The following is a 22163-nucleotide window of genomic DNA, read 5'->3' on the forward strand; positions in this document are numbered from 1 at the left end:
AACCCTGTCTCTACTGAAAATGCAAAATAAGCCAGGTGTGGTGGTGCATGCCTGTAATCCCAACTACTAGGGAGGCTGAGGCAGGAGAATGATTTGAACTCGGGAGGTGGAAGTTGCTGTGAGCCAAGATTGTGCCATTGCACGCCAGCCTGGGGAACAAGAGCGAAACTCCGTCTCAAGAAAAAAAAATTAATTTGTTCTTCAGATTACACAAATTAAGGTATTTATACCAATCAAAGGATTATATACATTGTCCTAATATGTACTTGACAAGATACTTATGCTTTAAACATTAGAACTTTTAAGCTTAAATAACATTGCCCTTTAATCATTGTTTAGTTAAGAACATCTTGTAGGCTTCGAATAGGCAGCTGTGGCTGCACTACCGTGACAGGCTCCATTTAGTAGAGTTTGTACAGCTCTTTGAAGTGAAATGGCTCCAGTGAGAAAGATGCAGTCAGTGGCAAAGAAGGGACCTCCGAGGTCTCAGGCTGCTCACAGGGAGGGATCCTGAGGGCTGTAAGAGTCATTAGGGTTTGTGCTTTCTTTCTTTGTAGTCACCGTGCCTACCATGAGGATGACCTTTGCCTGGATCACCTCTTTCCAGAAGGAGCATCTCTGAATGTATCTGTAGGTGCTCAGCTTTAAGTCAGGCCCGGCTTTGACCATGGCCTGCAGAGAGGATGTCGAATACGCACCTTGGAATGAACAATATTTGATAAGCTGAACCATGATGCCTTTGATATAGTTTCTTATTTTTTGTTTCAGATGCTGGACCAGTCTCTCGCCAAAGAAGTTTTCAAATTTTTTTGGCCCCCATTTGACCAAAAAAGTGATAATTGTATTTGGGAAACATCGCTGTGAATGATTAACAAGGATTTCTGTGGAATGTGGAAGCTTTCCTCCAATTGTTGTTCACTATTTCTCCTGGTGGTTCTGTTTATTCATCTGATGTAACATTTTGCAAGATTTGTTGCAATAAAATATATTAAAACCAATTCTAAAACTTCTCTATGTTCTGCAGACGTTTAATGTGAAGTCACAAGATTTGCACAAGTGCAAAGCCAGATGCCACTTAGCACGTAATAACGTTTTACAAATTTTGCAAAGAACAGATTGTATTACCCAAATACCTCAGGAAAATATACAATTATTAGTTAAGTATGTCTAAAATTCAAGATCTGAATGTATAGAACTGCAAAACCAAATTAAAAAACGGAACCTCATGATGACCAAAGTAGTATAGAAGAAAAAACTCAAAAGGTTGGGGCTTTGTGAACATCAGTGAATGAAACACTCACATTTCTGGAAAAAGAGAAGTTGTTAGTTTAGTCCTTAGTCTAACCAATATGCTTTAGATGGAGCGAATGTTATTAGTTAACTCTTACTTGACAACATTGAGAGATAAATGTGTCAGTTGCACATAAGAAATGTTTATGAGGCTGGAAAATTGAAGCTCTTAACAGTTATTCTCTTATTAAATAAAGTCTTGAAAGTAAAGAAATAGGAAGGTCAGGCTGTCCAAGCAAGACTGACAATAGACCTTCACTACCTGGAAAAAGATACCAAATTTCAGAGGGAAAGATAATCAGATCTGAAGCATACAGGCTATAGAATAAAAAGACCTCACAACATAAGACATTCTATTGTTGGAAAGCAAGGGGAATGGTGTAGGAAGTGGAAAGAATTTCTTGATCTGTCTTCCTTCATTCTAATTAAATGTTGAACTCCTGTTGTGGATCTTTACCATCTATGTCTCCCCTTTCGTTTGGTCTTGACTCAGAAGTACATGCAAAGAGTGTTCTTTTTCAGTATCCTATTTCACTGGTATTGCCAGAATAATTACCTGTGTTGCATAATCAAAGGGAATTTATCATTGTCTGGTTACTCTTAGAAACCACTGTATCAGATTTTGGTCTTAGATACACCTGAGCAACATAACCAAGAAAATGGTTGCAGAGGAGACAATGATACTTTGGGAGTTGTACATGATCTAGCCAACAGCCCTGCTTCTTTCTTGTTGCAGTCAGCTTTATCATCAGATAGAAACAATGTTACATCACTTGAAAAGGACAGGAAGATGAGAACTCGCAAAGAGAAAAATAAAACAATTTCTAAGAAAATACCAGATTTTGAAGTGGAGGATTCTCCATTATCAGGTGTTGCAAAGAATAGAGAGTAGTGCATTTGGAGGGTCTCTGCCAGCTAGGAAACAAGTGATCAGTTCCAAAAAAGAGCAAGATCATCTGCTAGAAGTGGTTGCTGGAGCAGTTTTATCTGGTTCATCACAGCTCCGTGAAAGAAAAGAAGTAAATGTAGGGGAACTAATTGACTCTCTAGGTTCTAACCTCTTCTTAACAAGGAACCAGATTTTCCATACTCAGAAAACTTGATAATGGAAATTAGGAGCTCATGGAGAAAAACTATTGAAATAGAAGAAGAAAACGGAACTACAGAACCAATTAATTCAGATGGATACTGAGCACAGAGCAGTATTGCCGGGATCATTACCTGTTTAGGATTATCAAAGAGAATGTAGCTTAGTCAATTTTCTCTTAGACCGCTGTATGAGATTTTGGCCAGTCTCATTTGACTGAAATGAGATTGCAAGTGTGTGCCTCAGAAATGTGTGGTGACCAGTCACATAAGTGAACCACTAATGCAAAATCCACCAATGCACCAGTCCAATTTGTTGAGTAAGAAAATAATTTGCAAGCAAGACTTGGAGTGTATAGCTTTACCAACCAACTAAGCTTTCAGGAACTAGCCAAATAGACATTCTCCCCTGCTGTCAGCAATGGATAGGCGAGTTGGGTAGCAGTGAAGAGGATTATATGAAAATATTGGACCATTCACAATCTTCTTGTAACAAATCTCCCATGAGTAAAACTACATTATGGAACTCTTTTCAGATATCAAGTGGAATTAGTTCTAAGAGTTTTAAGGATATTGATTTTGGCATATTTACATTTGGAATGAAACTTTTCTGGAGGACGTTGGTCCCTTAAGTGTTAAAAAAGTTCCAGTAGTTTAGAGTACAGTTTTAAGTGGAACCAAATAGTCCTGTGGACAGGGGCATTTTTCTAGGAGATGTTGTGGGAGATGGACAGACTACTCCAGAATCAGACTTCAATTTATAGGCTGTTTGCAGCAGTTATGAGGCTCTGAAGAAATCTCTCTCCAAGAAAAGGGAAGAATCTTACCTCTCTAATCTTGAAACACTTGAAAGACACAAACCAGAACTAAGCCCTACTCCCCAAAATGTGCAAACAGATGATATGCTTAACTCTTTGGAGACTCATAATTTGTACTCAAAATTGAATATACAAAACCACCTTTACACATGTCCCTTGGTGAAAGAAAACAGTCTCTTTCACCACTAATGAAGTTTCCTCCACTGGAACAAAGATTGACCATGATACCATGTAGTTTTGGAAACTTCTACCTAAGTTAAAAGAAGACGACATCTTGAATCAGAGCCTTAATGCAACAGCATCACTGTCTGACTTGACAAGATGAAGCAATGCAGAGTTACTATAACTGTGATGTACTTAGACCGAAGTTATGCCACAGGATGGAAACTGATTTATAAGTTAAATACATGTTGGAAGTGTAATACTCATTTTCAAGGTCTAAAAAATTCTAAATGCCTTTTAGACTCCTGTAATATTTTTAGGTATGAAAAGTATGTTTGGATTATTTCTCTTTGTAGGGATTTGGGGTTGAAATGTGAAGTATTTGGAAAGCAAATGTCAAGCAATGGGAAGCCATTTTGATTTCTTGAGCATTTATTATAATTTCAGGTAATTAACATGAGGATGTGTAGTTTTTGTTGTACCTTCATTAAGCGGTTAATAGCCATTGAAGATACTGATCTTTCATTTTAAAGAAATATACAACTTTGATTGTTTTTTGTTTTGAAATGGAGTCTTGCCCTGTTGCCCAGGCTAACGTGCAGTACTGTGATCTCAACTCACTGCAGCCTCCGCTTCCCAAGTTCAAGCGATGCTCTTGCTCAGCCACCTGAGTAGCTGGTACTACAGGTGCACATCACCATGTCTGGCTAATTTTTGCATTTTGAGTAGAGACGGGGCTTTTACCACGTTGGCCAGGCTAGTCTCGAACTCCTGGTCTCAAGTGATCCACCTGCCTTGGCCTCCCAAAGTGCTGGAATTAAAGGCGTGGGCCACCACGCCTGATCTTTTGTTTCTGTATGGAACATTCTGTACTAACCAGAAAAAGTGAGAAAGGTAGTGCCTTGGGATGTGCAGTCAAGATGTCAAGTTTTAAGACTGGGAAAGCTCTAAACAGGCTTAATGATTATTCAAGTAGATTGATTTTGAGAAACAAGGTTTGGTGGAATAAAGTGCATATGATGATAAGTGAAGACTGGGGCAGAATGATTTTAAAAAAGAAAAAAGATGGAACTGTGACCCTTTCCTTTTAAGAAGGAACTTAAAAAGAACTGTCAAACTACAAATCCATTCAGTGAGTGGTATAACGTTTATATTGAGTCTAATTTTGTCTAATATTTAGTCTTATGTTTAAACTAAATATAAATCCTAGTTTTATATTTTAACAAAAATATAAATAAAACTTTCATTAGTCTGTTTAAAAATGTATATATACACATATGAACATATCAAGATCTATTAAAGCTAATGAAAACAATAAATTTGAACTAAATAGAGGAGAAAACATTGATAGATCAGAGAAAAGAAAGTTAAACTCAAGGTATATACTATATTCTCAATATGAAGTAGCAAATATTTCTTTGCTTTCTTATATTTTGTACAGGCAGTCGAACTTTTCCCATTGAGAAATCAAGTGTGTTTTTTCATATCTCAAAACAACTTTGATTCTCATTATGCACTTAACCATAAGTGCACTTTATAATGTAGACTATTATAAAGAGAATAAGGATTCCCTTGCTTCTGGAGTAGCTAAAATTTCTAATGATCCTTCTTTTAACATCTACAGTGTTGATTGTAAGATACCAAAACTTCAGTTATTCACCCAGTCTAGATGGTGACCTTCTCTTGATCTCATGCACCTATGCTCCTATGTTCAAGTGGCAGTGCTCACAGATATTCTCCTTGTTCAACATCAGGACTCAAATTTAGACTTTCAAAGAGTGACAGCATCTTTTGCATGCAGATCTGCTTTGGCCTTCACAGGTAGCTGCTCTTTTGCACCAAATATTTGCTCTCTTACTTTGCTTATGTAATCTCTGGCGTGACACACATACAGAGAGAAAGACAGCATTTTAGCAATAATTAGGCTCAATTAGTATGCTTTAGAGTCTTTCAGAATTACTCAACAATATTGTAGAAGCAATTATATTTTATGGTGTTCAGGTAAAGAAAGCAGCTCATACTTCCATTCAGAGGCCTATTGTAACTGTTTAGACAGATTTTTATATGTGTGAAATGTGATCTAGATAAACATATTTCAATGATTCTGTGCATGTTGTTAGGAAGGGCAGAACCATGCCCATGTGTAAATATGTATGAAATGACTGTCTGCAGAAGGACTTGTGTAATATCCTGCCTCTTGATGGTATTTGGGCCACCATGCACAAAACAATGCCTTCATAGCCTTCACTGTAAAATATTAATGGTTAAAGCTCTGACTGCTTCTCCAGGGACCAACTACTGGAGAAGAAGAATTGTGTTAGGTAATCTTGAGTTAGATTATTGCAAGGCATTCAGGAAGCACGCCAATGCTTCTTCACAAGAAGCCCTCTAATTGATCCAGATGGACATGTCATTGAATAAGCTCGGCAATGGATTTCATATCAAGTTTAGTCAGTGGGAATTATTGCTCAAACCTCACTGGAAAGGGCCCCACCAAGAGCCAACTTCGAACATGGAGTCCAGCCCTGAAATATCTGCCTCCCACTGTAAGGAAATGTGTTCCTCACCTATTTAACAACATCTTGTTCTTAATTTGTATTCTTTTTTTAGGAACAGGGACAAATGACCCACTTTTTAACAATGTCTTTAAATTACCTGAACAGCTGAAGACCCACTCTGCCTTTGATCTCATCCCTAAAATACCAGAATTTTCAAACTACACCACTACAATGAATTCCACATTGAAACAATTACTGAAAGTTTCCAATGAGAGAGCATTTGACTTTCTGGTTGATCTTGCTTTGGGCTTTACTGGTTTGTTCCTAAAAATTAGATTACTATTCTTCATCTTCTTCCTATAAATATACAACCTATTTCTGCTAAGAATGTGTTTATTTTCCCACCAGGAAATAAGTCCTATATGTGACATATCTCACAACATGGAAAGTTTCAGAAAAAAATGTCAATTTTTTCCTTTCCTTCAAAGAAGTCAATAATGCTGACAACAAGCAAAATCTGGTAGTTTGATAGTTGCTACAAATTTCTACAGAACTTTACAGTTTGGCCATTGAGCTTCAATGGTAAGGTAAAGAGTCTTTACTTTAAAAGATTAAGACTGAAATGATAAGACTGTGTTTAGGTAATTTTGCTGTGCTTTTGACGATGAGACCCCAAAGACACAACAGTAAATCCATTCAACGATCTTATTTATATGTAAAAGACCTAAACGTTTTAAAATGCTTGCTCACATACCACATGGCGCCAAGGGAGGAATTCCCAGGACTTTCTCTTGGGACAATATGCATAACATTTGAATAATTGAATATTAAGTACTCCTTAATATTCAGAGATTGATACTGGTTCAGACTTGCAGGATACTGGTTCAACCTTGGTGCTTCTCTGTTTCATCACCATGGTAGGAAAATACAGACGTATTTACCTTTTATATAGCTGCCAGCATTCCTGGGTTGTGAGGTTGTCAATAGTAGCATTATATTAATGCTCATAACCATACCCTGGATTGCACTAAAAATGTCATATTTGCAGAATATAACGCCATATTGTTTCTGGTGAAACTAACAACTTTAAGAAGGTTGCTTTGAATTCCCCTGATTATCCTGTGGAAGTGATGGCAGCTGTACATGAAGGTTGTGAGTTCCTCTGCCATATTCTGTAGGCTCAGCATTGGTGAATCCATTGCCAGCCAAAAATATTCTACCACGTAGTTCAGCCAAATGAGTTTGGCCAAACACCCAGAAGAGTGAGGCATCTCAGGAATGTATACCACAGGCCTGGTTCAAAGGACTTCTCTTTTTACCTCTCCTCAGTTCTCTGGCTATTCCTTCCTCTTTCTGCTTCACTTTTACCATTCTTGATCACCTTGTTCTTCTCCACTACCTTTGGACCTTGAGCACATTTCTCTGAAATCCCCAGTGGATTGCAAGGAAAATGAACTGTTTTTAATTTAGTTAATGAGAAGATTGGGTGTGTGTGTTGTGGGGGAGTCTCTTCTGAGATTTTGTAATCCCAAGCAGGACCTCAGTTAGTATATAGCCTGAATCATGGCATTCTGGTGATCTGAAAAATCTAAAGCTGAGAATCTAATTAATACAGACGAAACCCTGTCTCTACCAAAATACAAAAAATTAGCTGGGTGTGGTGGTGCACATCTGTAGTCTCAGCTACTCAGGAGGCAGAGGTGGAAGGATTGCTTGAGCTGGGGAGTGGGAGGTTGCAGTGGGCTGACATTATGCCACTGCACTCCAGCCTCAGTTACAGAGTGAGACCCCATCACAAAAAATTTAAAAAAAAGAAGCAAGCAGATCTGAAAAATGAATAGAAATAACTTGAAATAAGATGAAGATAAAAACTTGGATTTAACAACATTACGTTAGATATAGCTGAAGAGAGAATTATTGAATTAAGAGATTATTCAGAAGAAATTATTCAGAATTGAGCAAAGATAGGCAAAAAGATTTAAAAAGTTAAAAGAAAGGTAAGAGACATGGAAAATATAGTGAGAAGTCCTAAACATGTTTATTTGGAATTCTAGAAGGAAAGAGGAGAGAAAATGGGAGCAGAAGAAGAAGTTATGACTGAGAACTTACACAGAACTGATGAAAGACACCAATCTTTCAGACTCAAAAAAAAAAAAAAACCCTAATAATCCAAACCAGGGTAAATTTATGAGAAATGCTACATGTAGATAGAACATAGGTAAAACGCAGAATAATGAAAACAAGGAGAAGATCTAAAACAAGCTAGAGAAAAAGAACCTACTACTTTCAGGGGAGCAAATACTAGACTGACAACAACTTTTTCAGTACCAACAATGAAAGCATGAAGACAATGATGCTCTATGTTCAGTGTACTGAGACAGAATAACGCTCACATAATAATAACTCTCACAAAAATAATATTTTTGTGAACCAAAAACAATAAGATAAAATTGCACATAAATTAGGCGATGAATATTTGGGATTAAAAAAATAAAGAAAAGTTGAATGAATAGGAAATACACTGACCCAAAGAAAATGATTTAGCTAAATTAATATGACATGAAATAGACTTCCAGGAAAAAAGCATTTTTGAGATTAAAAGGATCACTGCGTAGTGATAAAATGTTCAACTTACTGGGAAGATATATTTTCCAAATACATTTTTGAAGCTTTATTAATACAGCATGGAAATATATGTAAATAAAAATAATCAGAAATGAAGAGAAACAGATGAATCCAAAATTAAAGTCAGAACTTAGAAATACTCCTCTGAATATAGATGTGGTAATCACTAATTAGTAGGATTGAGCTAATATATAGAACACTGCATCCAAATAGTTCTCAAATAGAGACAAGAACATTTATAAAATATGACCATGGACTGAGTGACATGGGAAGTCATATCACATGTCAACATAATTAATAACATCAGAATCTCTGCCTTATTTATTTGTCATTGTTACTTGACAAATTATGATTGTATATGTGGAAACTGTCTTTTGATTTTATTGTAGGCATTCGTTATGGATAATTTTATTTGCTTTTCTTATTGATTTATGTGATATATATGGCTTTTTGGAGTGTTGTAGAGAGATCTAAATTTAGGTGGCTAAACAGAATCCAGAAACCTCACAAGCATTAAAATGTAAATATTTCAGTTTTGCCAACTTAAATTGACTAGAACCAATAGCACACTATTAGCAATAAGCCTAAGTGCCCAGATTTTGGTCTGCAAGTCACCTCTTCACTCAAAGGAGCCAGGGTCATTTAGAAAAATGGCCGAACCCTTTGTCTGGTGCTATGGACTTACAGAGTGAGCCCAGGACATTTTCTTGTGCAGAAGTCATCAAAACTTTAAAAAAGGAATGGGCCATGTACAGGGATATATAATCTAACCAGAGAAAATTTCTACTCGATAAAGTTATAACAATTTGAGCATCAGAAATAATAACAAATAAAATGGATTGGAATACAATGAACCAATGAAAAGACATGATTGCCTAAAGATACTCAGAGATGGGATAACCAGAAAAACTCATATGTCACCATTTGAAGCAGCTAGTAAGCAAACTACTTACTTTGAAGACCAATAGGTAATCTGAAAGAATTAGGCATTTATCCTGCCTCTCCAGTAAGAACTGTATTTCTAGTAATCAACTAGCTCTAGTTGATGAGGGAAAACTCTATTTTACTGAATTGTATTCTGCAATGCCTAAAGAATTTATTGACTCAGTCAAGGACTACAGTTTGTGTAGTGAGATTTCATTATAATAAAATCTATGTATAGAAAAAGATCTAGTAATATACAGCAAGATGTTACTGTGGCAATCTCTAGGTAATAGTGATAATAGTGTTTTTATTATTTCAATTTTTGCTTATCTGTATTTTAATATACAATAAAATATACCACTCTTGTAATAATATTAGTTTGAAAATTAACTAAGCATTAAATTTTAGATAGTTGGAAAGGGGCAAGGGGATATCTGGAGAAATCAAGAGGAATGACATAATAAGTTCAGGCATTTCACTGAATTTAATCCAATGGACTACAATAACCACGAACCCCCTGGAATATAAATAACAGAACTGGAATCTTAATTTTTCCTAAGGATAAATAAAATAAACAGATTTTTGATAATCTTATCAAGAAAAAAGAAAATGGAAATAATTAAAAATAGTTCAAAAGCTGAACATAACTATAGGCACAACATATATTAAGAATAATAAAACTCTATGATGAACAAATATACATAATACATTTGAAAAATACCTCAAGGAATACAATCTATCAAGACTAGCCCTGGAAAAAGCACAAACCTGAGAAGATCAACCAAGCATAAAAACACTTGAAATGGTACTGACAGGCCTTCTCCTCCCACTAAGTACCGACTCATAAAGTATTAACATTGAGTTCTGTTTTGCTTTGCTTAAAATAGTTCATGTTCTTTTGTCTTGGAATAATTATTAATAATGTCCCCTTTATTCTTAAATGTGTCCTAGTTACATAAATTATAGAAGAATTTTATAATACCCTTAGATCTAGCAAACTTTGAAGGAAAAGTTAATTCTTGTATTACACAACTTGCTCCAGAAAATAGAGGAACTGTAAAAGCAGCCTAAATGACCTTAGAAGTTTAGTGTTATCTTGACTTCAAAGGCAGGTAGGAACAACAAAGAAGGGAAACAATAAGCTGTGTCTCCTCTGCATGTATATGCCAAAATCCAAAATAAAATGGTAAATAATGGAACTTAATACTGTGTTAAAAATATACTTCCTGTATAATCAATTAAGATCTATCTGGAAAATATGAGGATGAGTAATGTCAGAAAATCTAACAATGTAAATCTTTACCTTAATTAAGAATTATATGATTCTTAAAGGACACATAGAAAATATTTTATAAATTTCAAAAATTAAGTATAGTAGAATATCTTAGCTAATTAGGAAGAGATGAGAACTATCAAACATGCTAAAGATTAAATGCCAAAATTTTGTGGCAAATGTTAGATTTATTCAAGGAACTTTAGGTACAGTCCCTTTAAAATGGGAAAAAAACCTAAGGACTCTCGTTAATAATGCAAATATTTATAGCAACAGTGGAGGGAGGGCTTGCCCTTGTTTTTAGGAAAAAATAAGAAATAAGTTCAAGGACTAAAAAGGAGGAGCTAATTCCACAGATTGTGGAAATCAATAAACAAACTCAAAGATTTATAGAAATAAATGGGCCAAGAATAGCCAATATAATTGTGAAGAACAAAGTTAGAGAATTTACATTCCTGGGTATTAAGACTTATTATAAAGCCATAGTAATTAGAAGATGTACTACTGATGCAGAGGTAAAGAAACTAGGGAACACAGTAGAGAGTTTAAAAATTGTTCTAGTCATATAAGATTATATGAGAAAGTAGAACAATAGAATAATGGCAGAAGGATGGTATTTTCCATAAATGGTTATCAGTTATCAGTTGGTCTTTCTTTCACACCTAAAATCAGTTCCATGTAGATAATAATAATAAAAAAATGAAGTCTCTGGAACAAACATAGGAGAATACGTTTTTGACCTTGGGGTAAGGAAAGATTTCTTAAGACACAGAATGTACCAACTATAAAGAAAGAGATTGATAAATTATGCTTCATTAAAATTAGGAATGTCTGTTGAACAAAAGATGCTGTTAAGAGAAAGGAAAGTTAAGCCACAAAATTATGGCAGCTATTTTCAAAACATATAACCAACAAAGATCTTGTGTGTTGAATACATAAAGAATTTTTACAATTCATTAAGAAAAACTCAGACACAGATTCCAAGAACAAAGCAGCCGAAGTGTTGAACAGAACATCCGAATGACCCATAAACATGTGAAAACATTCAGATTCTGATCCTTAAGGAAATACAAATTAAAACCATAATGAGCTGCCATTTCACACACAGATTAGCTAAAATTAATGAATATTAACAATATCAAGTGTCAGTGGGGGTGTATTAAAATGGTACACCACTTTGGGAAGCTATTTGACAGAAGATTAAAAAGCTGATCATATGCATATCTATGACCTCTCAATTTCCCCGATAGAAAGGCCTATATATGTAGATAAAAAGTTATGAACAAGAATGTTCAAGGCAGCATTGTTTATAATGACCTCAAACTAGAAAGAACCCAATGCTTATGATCAGTAGTATGGATAAGTTAGTTATGGTAGTAGAACACTATGCCATAATAAGAATGAGTGAACAATTGCTACGTCTACACAACATGGACAAGTCTCAAAACATAATGATGGGTCAAACTTTCTGGAGACTGTAACTTTAATAATAGAGTTACAGTCTATTCAGTCACCAAGGCTTTTCTCTCATGTAAAGCATCTATCCAGGTGTGTTGCTCCTTCCTGTGATAGTGATGTGAGTTATCAGTAACACCTGGTAGTGTACTTCTCAGCACTATGATAATCTAGCCTGCCATTGGATAAATTCCGTGTGGATTTGTCTCCTAGTCTGAGTAACACACCTTTTCAGGGGGATTATTCCATCATTTGGCCACATGATGGCGTAATGAGCCTAGGGAAATGATAACCTTTGTGTTTTCCATTGTGTTAAGTAACAGGCCAGGCTTCACTGCTAAACATAGCCCTTCTAAACATTAACTCAAAAAGGAGAAATACCATGCTTGTTAAAGGGAGTTAACCTCAACTTTCATAGAACAAATACTAAGGCTCTGGGTCATTGTAAGCCAGTGGCTTGATTTAATTTAGCCAAATATATTTTTTTCTTTTTCTTTTCTTTTTTTGAGATGGAGTCTCCCTCTGTTGGCCAGGCTGAAGTGCAGAATCGTGATCTCCGCTCACTGCAAACTCTGCCTCCTGGGTTCAAGTGATCCTCCTGCCTCAGCCTCCCAAGTAGCTGGGATCACAAACAAAGACAGCAAAAGAGGAAGAAAGGAACCAAGGATGTATAAAATAGCCAGAAAAGAATTAACAAAATGGCAAAGTAAGTTCTTTTGCCTAAAAACAATTACTTTGAATGTAAATGGATTCAATTTGCCAACTGAAAGATGTGGAGTGGCTGAATTGATTTTTTTAAATGACCCAACTATATTTTGCCTACAAGAGACTCATTTCACTTTTAAGGAAACAAATAGGCTGAAAGTCAAGGGATGGAAAAAGATGTCCCATGGAAAAGGAAACCAGAAAAGAGGAGGAGCAGCTTTTCTTATAACAGAAAAAATAGACTTCGAGTAAAAAACCACAAAGTGAGACAAAGACAGTCATTATATAATAATAAAGGAATCAATTAATTAAGAGATCAGCATGTTTATCACCTCAAATATTTATTATTTATTTGTGATGAGGTCATTTAAAATCTTTCTTTCAGCTCTTTACCTTATTATTAACTATAGATGCTGGAGCACTATTCAGACTTTAAAAAATGAACTTGGAAGACATTATGTGAAGAGAAATAAACCAGGCACAGAAAGACAAATACTGCATGATCTCACTTAGATGTGGAATCTAAAAAAGTTGGACTCAGAGAAGTAGAGATTAGCATGATTGTTACCAGAGCCTTGAGAGTAAGGGTGGATGGGGATGGGGAGATGTCGGTCAATGGGTACAAACTTTCAGTAAGAAAGGAGGAGTACGCTCTGGTGTTCTGTGGGCACAGCATGGTGACTACAGTTAAAAGCAATTATTTATTTCTTATATAATTATTTATAAGTTTTTTCAAGTTTGCTTTTCAAGTGCTTGATTCATTTAAATTTTTCTCACACAAAATGCCAACTGTCTAATTTGTCTGTTTCTTAATGGGAAGAAAGGCCCACCCAGGCATGAGCACTGCTGGCAAGTCTCCCGCATTTACGCAGAGTATCCAGCTCAGATAAATGATCCATGTTGTCCTTCTGTCTGCCTGACCTCAGGTATCTCCCATCCCTTTTAGTTCACTGCACACAACCCTGGCCCATTTCCAAAACTAATAAAGGTGGGCCCCTGCTTTGCTACAATGATCTCTATTCAGTCACCTGCAACACAGCCGTTCATTCTGTTGGAACGTGTCAGTCATGAAGCCCTGTTTAATGACCATTGTCATCCTTATGATCCTGGCTCAAAAGATTCCAGGTAATTCAGGCCTCTCTCAAAGTTCTGGGGTCTTGCATGTGGTACTGGTGTCTTGGTGACCTCTGCAATGACTCGTACTCACATATAATGGGCAACACCTAAAGTCTTTTCTGGTTTCAGATGGGTTATAGATGTTACCCCCAAGATTAATCTCATGCAAAGATCCCCACTGGTTCTGCTCTGTCAAGAAAAATTTAAGAGGTTGTTCCTGGCATAGTGGCTAGCCTAAGCACGAAACATCTTAGGTAGTGCTGTCATTGGGATGGGAGCTTAATTCATGAGTTAGGGGTGAGAGACTGGATGCAAGTTGAGGAGCTGTAGGAGGAATATAGCAGTTTGGAGTTGGATAGTGAGTTGAGGTGGGGCTGTTGTAAGACCTTAGAGATAGGGTAATATCCAGAAAGTGAGTGGGGATGAGCATGGGGTGAATAATTGTATTTATAGGATTGAGCTGAACAGATGTTTTGGTATAGTCTGGAGAGGAAATGGTATTTTTATTCTTGAATGGATCTGGGGGTAGAGTTGGTGGAACTGGGAGCTGGGGTATAGAGAGGTTGGTAGTTGGGCTGTATTTTAGATTGATGCTGTGAACTGGGGTTGGTTGGCTTGGATAGTGTTATGTTTGTATGTTTTACAATTGGGCTTTGGGTCGTTATCAGAAGAGACAGGGCTTGAGTTGTAGTTAAGTGTTTGCCTAAAGTGGGGATCTCATTCAATCAGGTGTATGTGAGATTGATCTGGGCAGGGACTGACTTAGCCTGGGTTTGGGAGTGATTAAGTTTGAGTAAGACAGTTGAATTCATCACAGCAGGGCTATGCCTATTGAAATGGGGAGAATATTGACTCTCAGATGTATGATTTGCAAATATTTTCTCCCATTCTGTAGGCTCCTTCTTCATTTTGTAGATTGTTTCCTTTGCTGTACGGAAGCTTTTTAGGTTGCTGCAGCCCAGTTGTTTATTTTTCTTTTTGTTGCCTGTGCTTTTGGCATCATATCCAGGAAATCCTTCCCAAGGCCAATGTCAAGAAGCTTTTTACTCTATGTTTCTTCTAAGAGTTTTATGGTTTCATGTTTTAGATTTAAGTCTTTAATCCATTTTTAGATTTAATCCGTGTTTTAGATTTAACTAAGTCTTTAATCCATTTGATTTTTGTGTATGGTGTAAGATAAAGATCCAATTTTATTATTTTGCATGGAGATATCTAGTTTTCCCAATATGTTTATTGAAGAGACTATACTCTCACGAATATGTCCTAGAAATCTACTGTACAACACAGTTCCTATAGTTAACAGTACTGTGTTGTGTATTTCAAAAATTGCAAAGAGAGTGGATTTTATGCTAAGCATTCTTTAAATAAGATTTGATATAAAAAAATTAAATAAGACAGTGGGAGAAAACTTTGAGAGGTGGATAGGTTTATGGCATAGGTTGCGATAATGGTTTCATGAGTGCAGTGTACACTTACCTCCAGACTCATCAAAATGTATAAGTTAAATACGTATAGCTTTTTGTGTGCCAATTATACTTCAACAAAGTGATTTCAATAAAGAAATGGGGAGAATAAACACGGGATGAAGAATAGCCAGTATTATTTTCAAATTCTGAAAAAAGTTTTTTCAGGGGCACTGAAGAACAATAGATGTGATTGTGGATGGCAAGGATAGAGGAAATCAGGAGACTGGAACGTTTGGAAGTGTCTCCTGTCAAATCTTGGCATGTGCAGAGAGATAGGGGAGCAGTCTCAGCCCACCCAGTAAAAACCAAGATTGTTCTTCCTTTCTCCATAATGAGTTCGGATTTATCTGCTCTAGAGGTTTCTCCTCCTCTTCCTCTTTCTTCTCCCTCTGTTTTTCTTCTTCCTCTCCTCCTTTCTTTCCCTGTATTCCTCCTATCTCACATTCTCCTACCTCCTTATTTCTCAGCTTGTTTTATCCCCTTGCTCGAGGGACACTTGTTCTCATGCTCAGTAAAGCTCAGTTCTCGTTTCTAATAGTGCTAGAAACCACAGGTGGGTTTGCAAGAAGCGACAACAAAAATGAAGACAGCACTCTATGCTTCAAGAGTTGTACATAGTGTAGCTTCCTTAATAATTATTGAGTACTTTTACTTGGCAGAATTTATGAGCAGGAACTGTTCTGCACAACCTATTCTATTAGGACAATCCAAACAGAATTTTCCTTTCATCCTCCCAAAGGTATGCATATGAAATTAAACTGTTTGAAAGCCAAGACTTTGTCTTTTAAATATACATATTTCTGATGTTGAGCTGAGTTTGTTGCATAGAGTAGGTTTAGCAAATTCTTATTGAATGAATATGTAATGAATCATGGCTAATAAATGTGTGTGAGTAGAAAGAACCTTAGAAATTGGATGGAAGAGGATGTTTGGTTGCGCAGCAGGCAGGGAAATAATGCATCACATTGATTTGAGCTCGGAATGGAATTTTTTAAAAGGTCCAGAAAATGTCTTTTGTTTTCTGAATTAAGACATTTTAATTTGTTTTTGAAACACTTCTAAGGTGGCAAAATGAGCTGAACGTGAGAAGGCCAGGCAGAATTGTGGCTTTTACTGCAAACAGAAGCTCATTCGTATTTTCTGGGGAACTCTTGCAAAGCACCCTTGTTCTGGCCTCTCCTTAGATATACTGAGTCAGAAATTCTAGAGACTTAGTATGAATATACTTAAAAATTTCCCAGGTTATTAAGTATGACATCTTATTAACCTTCTTTTTCACAAACACAGTGGAGATTTTCTGATTTGGTGCGAACTCTCCCATTCCCATTTTCTGATCTGGAGAGACTGGGTCCAGAGAGTTAAAATATAACATTGTGCAGAGGGTCAGAGACTATGCTGAAATGCAAAAGCTGGTCCTCTCTGACTTCAACTGGAAGTTGGAGAGATTATTAAAGTTGACATTAATTTGATGTGGGCGTCAAAATTTGTGGCAATGCAGGGCAATTTAAGGTTAGAAAAGCTGTGGGAGTGAGAAACTGTAAATATCTATGATCCTCATTCTTGGTATCTATGTTTCTATCCATCCCTCCAGTGACTACAGACAGGAGATCTTGGATCTCCAACTGCCCTCCAGTGTGTTTGGTAGAAAGGAAACTTTCTAGAGGTCAAGTGTTAGCCAGAAAAGTATGGATGTCACTTGGGGGAGGCTCTCTGCAGATCTTCTTCTCCCATAAGTATAACAGTGCTGAGACAGAGAGTGCATGCAGGTCCCATGATAAGGGTGAAGATTAAGGTGGGAAACACAGTGGCATCATTATGCCGGAGCACAGATGAATCGGTATCATTTTCAACCTCCTTCCTCTGGTTGACCAGCAGTCTGGTTGGTGTTGCAGCAGTTGAGATCCTTCTCTGGATTCCTGGGGCAGTTTATTCACACGTCAGTACCCACATGTTATGGGATATCTGCCATGGAGATGCCTCTCTTTTCTTTATTTCTCTTCCCATTCTCCAACCTCACCGAAAATTGGACATTTTACTTTCTCGTATCTAAAAATTAGCAAGGTGTTCATTTTTTCCATGCAAGAAGTAACACTAAATTTGCTTTGTCCCATTTGCATCAATGTTAATAGTGAATAAATTCGATTGATTAACTGGAGACCTCTATCTACTTAGCACTGAGTACATGGACTTACACAGAGTGAATGTTCATAAATGGGTGTGGAATGAGGGGGTGGGTGGATGGTTGAAAAGGTCCTTGAATGCCATGCTTAGGATTTTGAAGTATCTGTTGAAATCTGGAGAAGACCCTGTGCACGCAGACATGGTGCAGGATGATGCCATCCTGTCACAGAAAACCTATCAAAGAGAGGCAATGTGACGCAGAGGAATGAGCACGGGCTTGATACCATGTAGAGCAGGAATTGAATACTGGCTTAATTAAATATAAGCTATGAGACTGCGGACAAAACAAAGTATCTATTTGAGCTTCAGTGTCTTCATCTAAAGAGTGAAGATAATAGCAGGTTTTTATGAGGTTCAGTGAGATATCATTTGTAAAATGCCTGGTACATAGTTGATGCTGGACCATACCACAGTAGATGGTAGTTATTACTAATATTTCTAATTGCTCCTCGGTCTGTAGAACATCAAATAGGTAAGTAATACTACTGATGACTAGTATTTATGGAATGCTAATTAAGTGTCAGGAACTTTGTCACTGGGGTATTTTCAGGCAAAGGTCCTATCTTCACCCATGTACACACCTGGATGACTTATACATAGCTATCAAGATGCGCTTTAGCAATATTTGAAAAGTGCATGGTGAAGGTTTGTACAGTGAACACACATTCAATTTATGTGAGAATGTGGATCTGTGAATAAAGTGGGTTGTGAAGATGAGTCTGTGTATATGCCAGTACGCTGTCCGTGTATGCAGAGTACCTGTTTCTATAAGGCCAATGTACAAAGAGAGATATGTATAGTACTTGTTTGCTTCAATGTTTCAAAGGATAAAGGCATGCATGCATGTGGGTTCAAATATTTGTGTGCTGTCTCAGAGTAGATCCTGGCTGCCTCTGATTAGCTGTGATGTGAGGGGCACACATCTCTGCAGGTACATGGGGACTTTTGTGCTCACAGAGGCATCCCTTGAAACCTCATACTCTCAGCAGAAGACTTTCATATCAACTACACCATCTAATATTCACTTACTTATTACATGCCAGATGCTTTTCTGAACACGCTATATAATCTAGTCATTATTAAAACCTTAGAAACTTGGCTCCATTGTTATGCTCGTTGTGAACATGATGCAAGGGAGGACTGGAGAGCCAAAGTAACTTGCTGGAGGAGGGAGAGACAGTAAATGACAGAGCCCAGATTTGAATCTAGGTAGTTTTGATTCCAGATCTTGTGCCCTTAATATTCTTAGGAAGGGCATGTTCTTTTAAATCATGCTTCGTCATCCTATCATCACTGCCGCTGGAAACTAAACATGGCTATGTCTTTCCCAGGTGGTCTGTTCAGATCCCACAAAGGCAAGAGCCGAGAGTCTTGGAATCCATGTGAGCTTTACAAAGGCGTATGCAGAAACACCTGTAGAGAATATGAAATCCAATACTTAACCTGCCCAAATGATCGAAAGTGCTGCCTGAAACTTTCTGTGAAAACAACCAGCTCTAAGAATGTGAAGGAGAATTACAACTCTAACTCCAACTTGTCAGTTATGAACAGCTCAAGCTACGCTCACATTTGAATATCACCAGCGTCACCTCCTCTGTAGTAATTTCTCCTCCATTCTGGAATGCTTTCCCTATAAAAAAAATGCATTCCTTCTTGTGTGTGTCTTTCATCTGTGGGTAGTCATCACTGATCTAGAGAGATTAAGTTGGGAGCTGGGAAGCTATGGAGTATAGGAACAGTCACTGGCCAATAAAGCCAGTAAGATAGTGGCATCACTCAGTACAGGTGTGACGAGAAAGGGGAGGATCACCTTTCTGTTCCGTTTTGACACCATTCTGGTGGCTGCAGAGGGAAGGTGACAACTGTATCGAGTCTGGATGCTCAAGTCCTACAAGTAAACTTTGTAGGTTCAGGATAGAGACAACAGAACTGCCTTTGATATCCAGAGAACTAACCTGGTATGTTTGCCACAATGGTAAGTTTCCAGGAAGAACCAGAACAAAACGGAGGGATGAAAGTGAGTATAGAAGTTTATTAAACAAACTAGGGTAAAACATTCTAAGTGGAATAAACAGCCTTGTCACTGGCCATTCTTCCTGCTTTGAGGCTCGAGGACCATTTCTGGATGTGTGACAGAGGTAATGGTGGTTATGGTGCTAGAAAGGAATTTTGCACAGAGGCTGGACACTGTGCTTCATGTCCATTCACTCCTGAGAATCGAGGAATATTGTCCCCCAAGTTCAAACTTAGTTCACAACTAGTACTTGGAATGCTTAGAAATTTTCATTGTGTTATATCTACTCCCCTTCTATGGTTAATGTCCCATTTCTCCCCGTTTGGATCCAGACTTCTAGAACTAGTGTTCCCAACTAAGTCCTCCAAGTTCTAGAGTCCCGATTTTACCTCAACTAAGAGAAATCTGGTTTTTGTGCTGTCACTCCACTGAAATGGCCTTGCTTTTGGTTGCCAGTGCCTTTCTTGTTGAAAAATGTAAGCATTCTTTACATTTTACCATTTGCTTTGCCTTTAGCTAGCATTTTACAACATTTCTCAATTTTTTGAAATCATTTTTTTTGCCTTGGCTTTTGGTCTCTGGGTGTTCTTTCTCAGTCAGTTTTGGAGTTTCTTCTTCAGCTCTCTGCCCTGTAATATTTCTTTGCCATTTTCACTACTTTCTCTCTCTATTTTTTTTTTCATATATACTTTACTGGCATTTACTCATTGTTTCTTAGGTCAATGACAATCCCAGCCCAAACCAATGGATCAAAGGCCATGCATTAAATGACCAATTTATATGTGTGACTTTTAATTTGCATGGGGCTTAAATGTCTGGTGTGAAAATTTACTGTTTATATCTTAGGAATTTTCATTGACATTTAGACATGTTTGTTAGCAGAGGATGGGATTTTGACAGAAGCCAGGTTTCAAGGAGGAATGCATAAATTTGCTGGCTTAAGAAGTATGACAAGGAAACAAATTTTACAGGAGCCTGAGGCATGAGAATCACTTGAACCTGTTGCAGTGAGCTGAGATCGTGCCACTGCACTCCAGCCTGGGTGATGGAGTGACTCTGCCTCAAAAAAAAAAAAAAAAAAAAAAAAAAAAGAAACAGATTTTAATATTTGGAAGAAAGTATTGGTCTTGGGTTCAGTTGAGATATAATGTTTCTAGACTTTCTACTTTGGAAGTATTTGGAGAGGAAAAATGCTTGTGAATTCCAGGTTTAAGATGCAGATTGCCATTTCCCTGGCTCCACGTGTATTCAAAAAAGAAACATGAATATGGCATAAGCAGGATTTGCCTCTTGTTCTCTGACTGACATATTAAATTACATATTTATTCTATTCTCTCGGATTACTCAGCCATTTCAGGCTCAAAATGTCCCCAAATTAACTCCAAATCTCTTTACCCAACTTTTCCCTCATCCTCTTAGCCCCAGTAATTAGCACCCGCAATTTGTCTTGTTGCTCAATTCATAAACTCGGGAGTCATTCTTGTTTCTCCAATCCACCTCGAGTCACCACATCCAAATAATGAAAATGTACTTTTAGTTTTGACTCTCAAATTGGTCTCAATTTAATGATGAAATCAACATTTGCATAATTAAAAGTAGAAGATTCACTATTCTTAAAGTGAAAAAAATGCAACTAATTAAGAAATACTTAAAGTTTTATTCCCTTAAATGTACATTTTTATTCTTTTAGGGATCTTCATGTTGTTCTTCTTAACAAGCGATTGTGATTTCCTTTGTTTAAAAATGTATATTTGTCCATATTTATTTTTAATAAACTTCAAAGATGATCCATCAAATATCGTCTTTGGAGTTTGCTATTTTATAAGGTCTACCTTCTTTTCCCCAGCACAGCATCAGTTTCTCTCATTTTTTCTCAAGTTTCACTTTCTATACTGCTCATCAAGACAAATTTTAGGGACTTTTTGGATATATTAAGTTATAAAATAAAGCTTGTAATTTTATTGAGCAATGGGTGAAGTGGTTCCCAGTCCCTGGCTGATGGGCATTCTCTTTTCTTCCTGACAAGCAGTTCTAATAAATGGCAAACACTTATTTAAAACTTTTGAGTCTGGTCATTCTTGTGAAACAATTTGGCATTGTTTGTAAGATCCTAAGAAGAATGGAGGTGGAATATAGGATGTGGGCTGAATTCACACATGACTGTACTTTCAGAGTTTTCTCCGTATCTGCTGCTCAAAGATACCATTGCTCCACACTTGAGCTCAGAAATGCTTTATATTTTCCAGTAAAGATTCTAGGATGAGTCTGACTGTATTTTTGCCTGTCTCTTAACCCTTACCACCTGTACTTGAGAATAATCAGATTAGTCTTTTAGGTTAGACCCCACAGAGTGGGGTCCTCAGTTGATCTGCCAAGAAGAAATTCCATCTCTGTTTAGCTTATATTAAACTACTGTTGTATCACCCAAGATAGTTTGGAATTGGTGATCAGAAATTACCCTCAAACTAGTGAGTTTTTTGTCTGCTTTGTCCTGAGAGCAGGCTATCCCAAAATACCTAAGAGAAAAATCTGGAAATTTTCCATTTTGGC

General features: G+C 37.0%; 1 protein-coding gene and 1 pseudogene across 1 annotated transcript; both read left to right on the forward strand.

Moving 5' to 3' along the window:
• The first annotated feature begins 577 nt into the window (after positions 1–577).
• Positions 578–3561, forward strand: LOC116562646 (annotated as a pseudogene).
• Positions 3562–12394: 8833 nt separating this feature from the next.
• On the forward strand, positions 12395–19172 carry DEFB116 (defensin beta 116). The gene is made up of 3 exons (XM_032294880.1): positions 12395–12399; positions 13861–13961; positions 18931–19172. Exons 1-3 carry the CDS (start codon positions 12395–12397, stop codon positions 19170–19172), a joined length of 348 nt encoding a protein of 115 aa, XP_032150771.1.
• The last annotated feature ends 2991 nt before the right edge of the window (positions 19173–22163 follow it).

The sequence above is a fragment of the Sapajus apella genome, unplaced genomic scaffold (assembly GCF_009761245.1).
Source record: "Sapajus apella isolate SASKATOON/1434 unplaced genomic scaffold, GSC_monkey_1.0 scaffold33, whole genome shotgun sequence".
Lineage (NCBI taxonomy): Eukaryota > Metazoa > Chordata > Mammalia > Primates > Cebidae > Sapajus > Sapajus apella.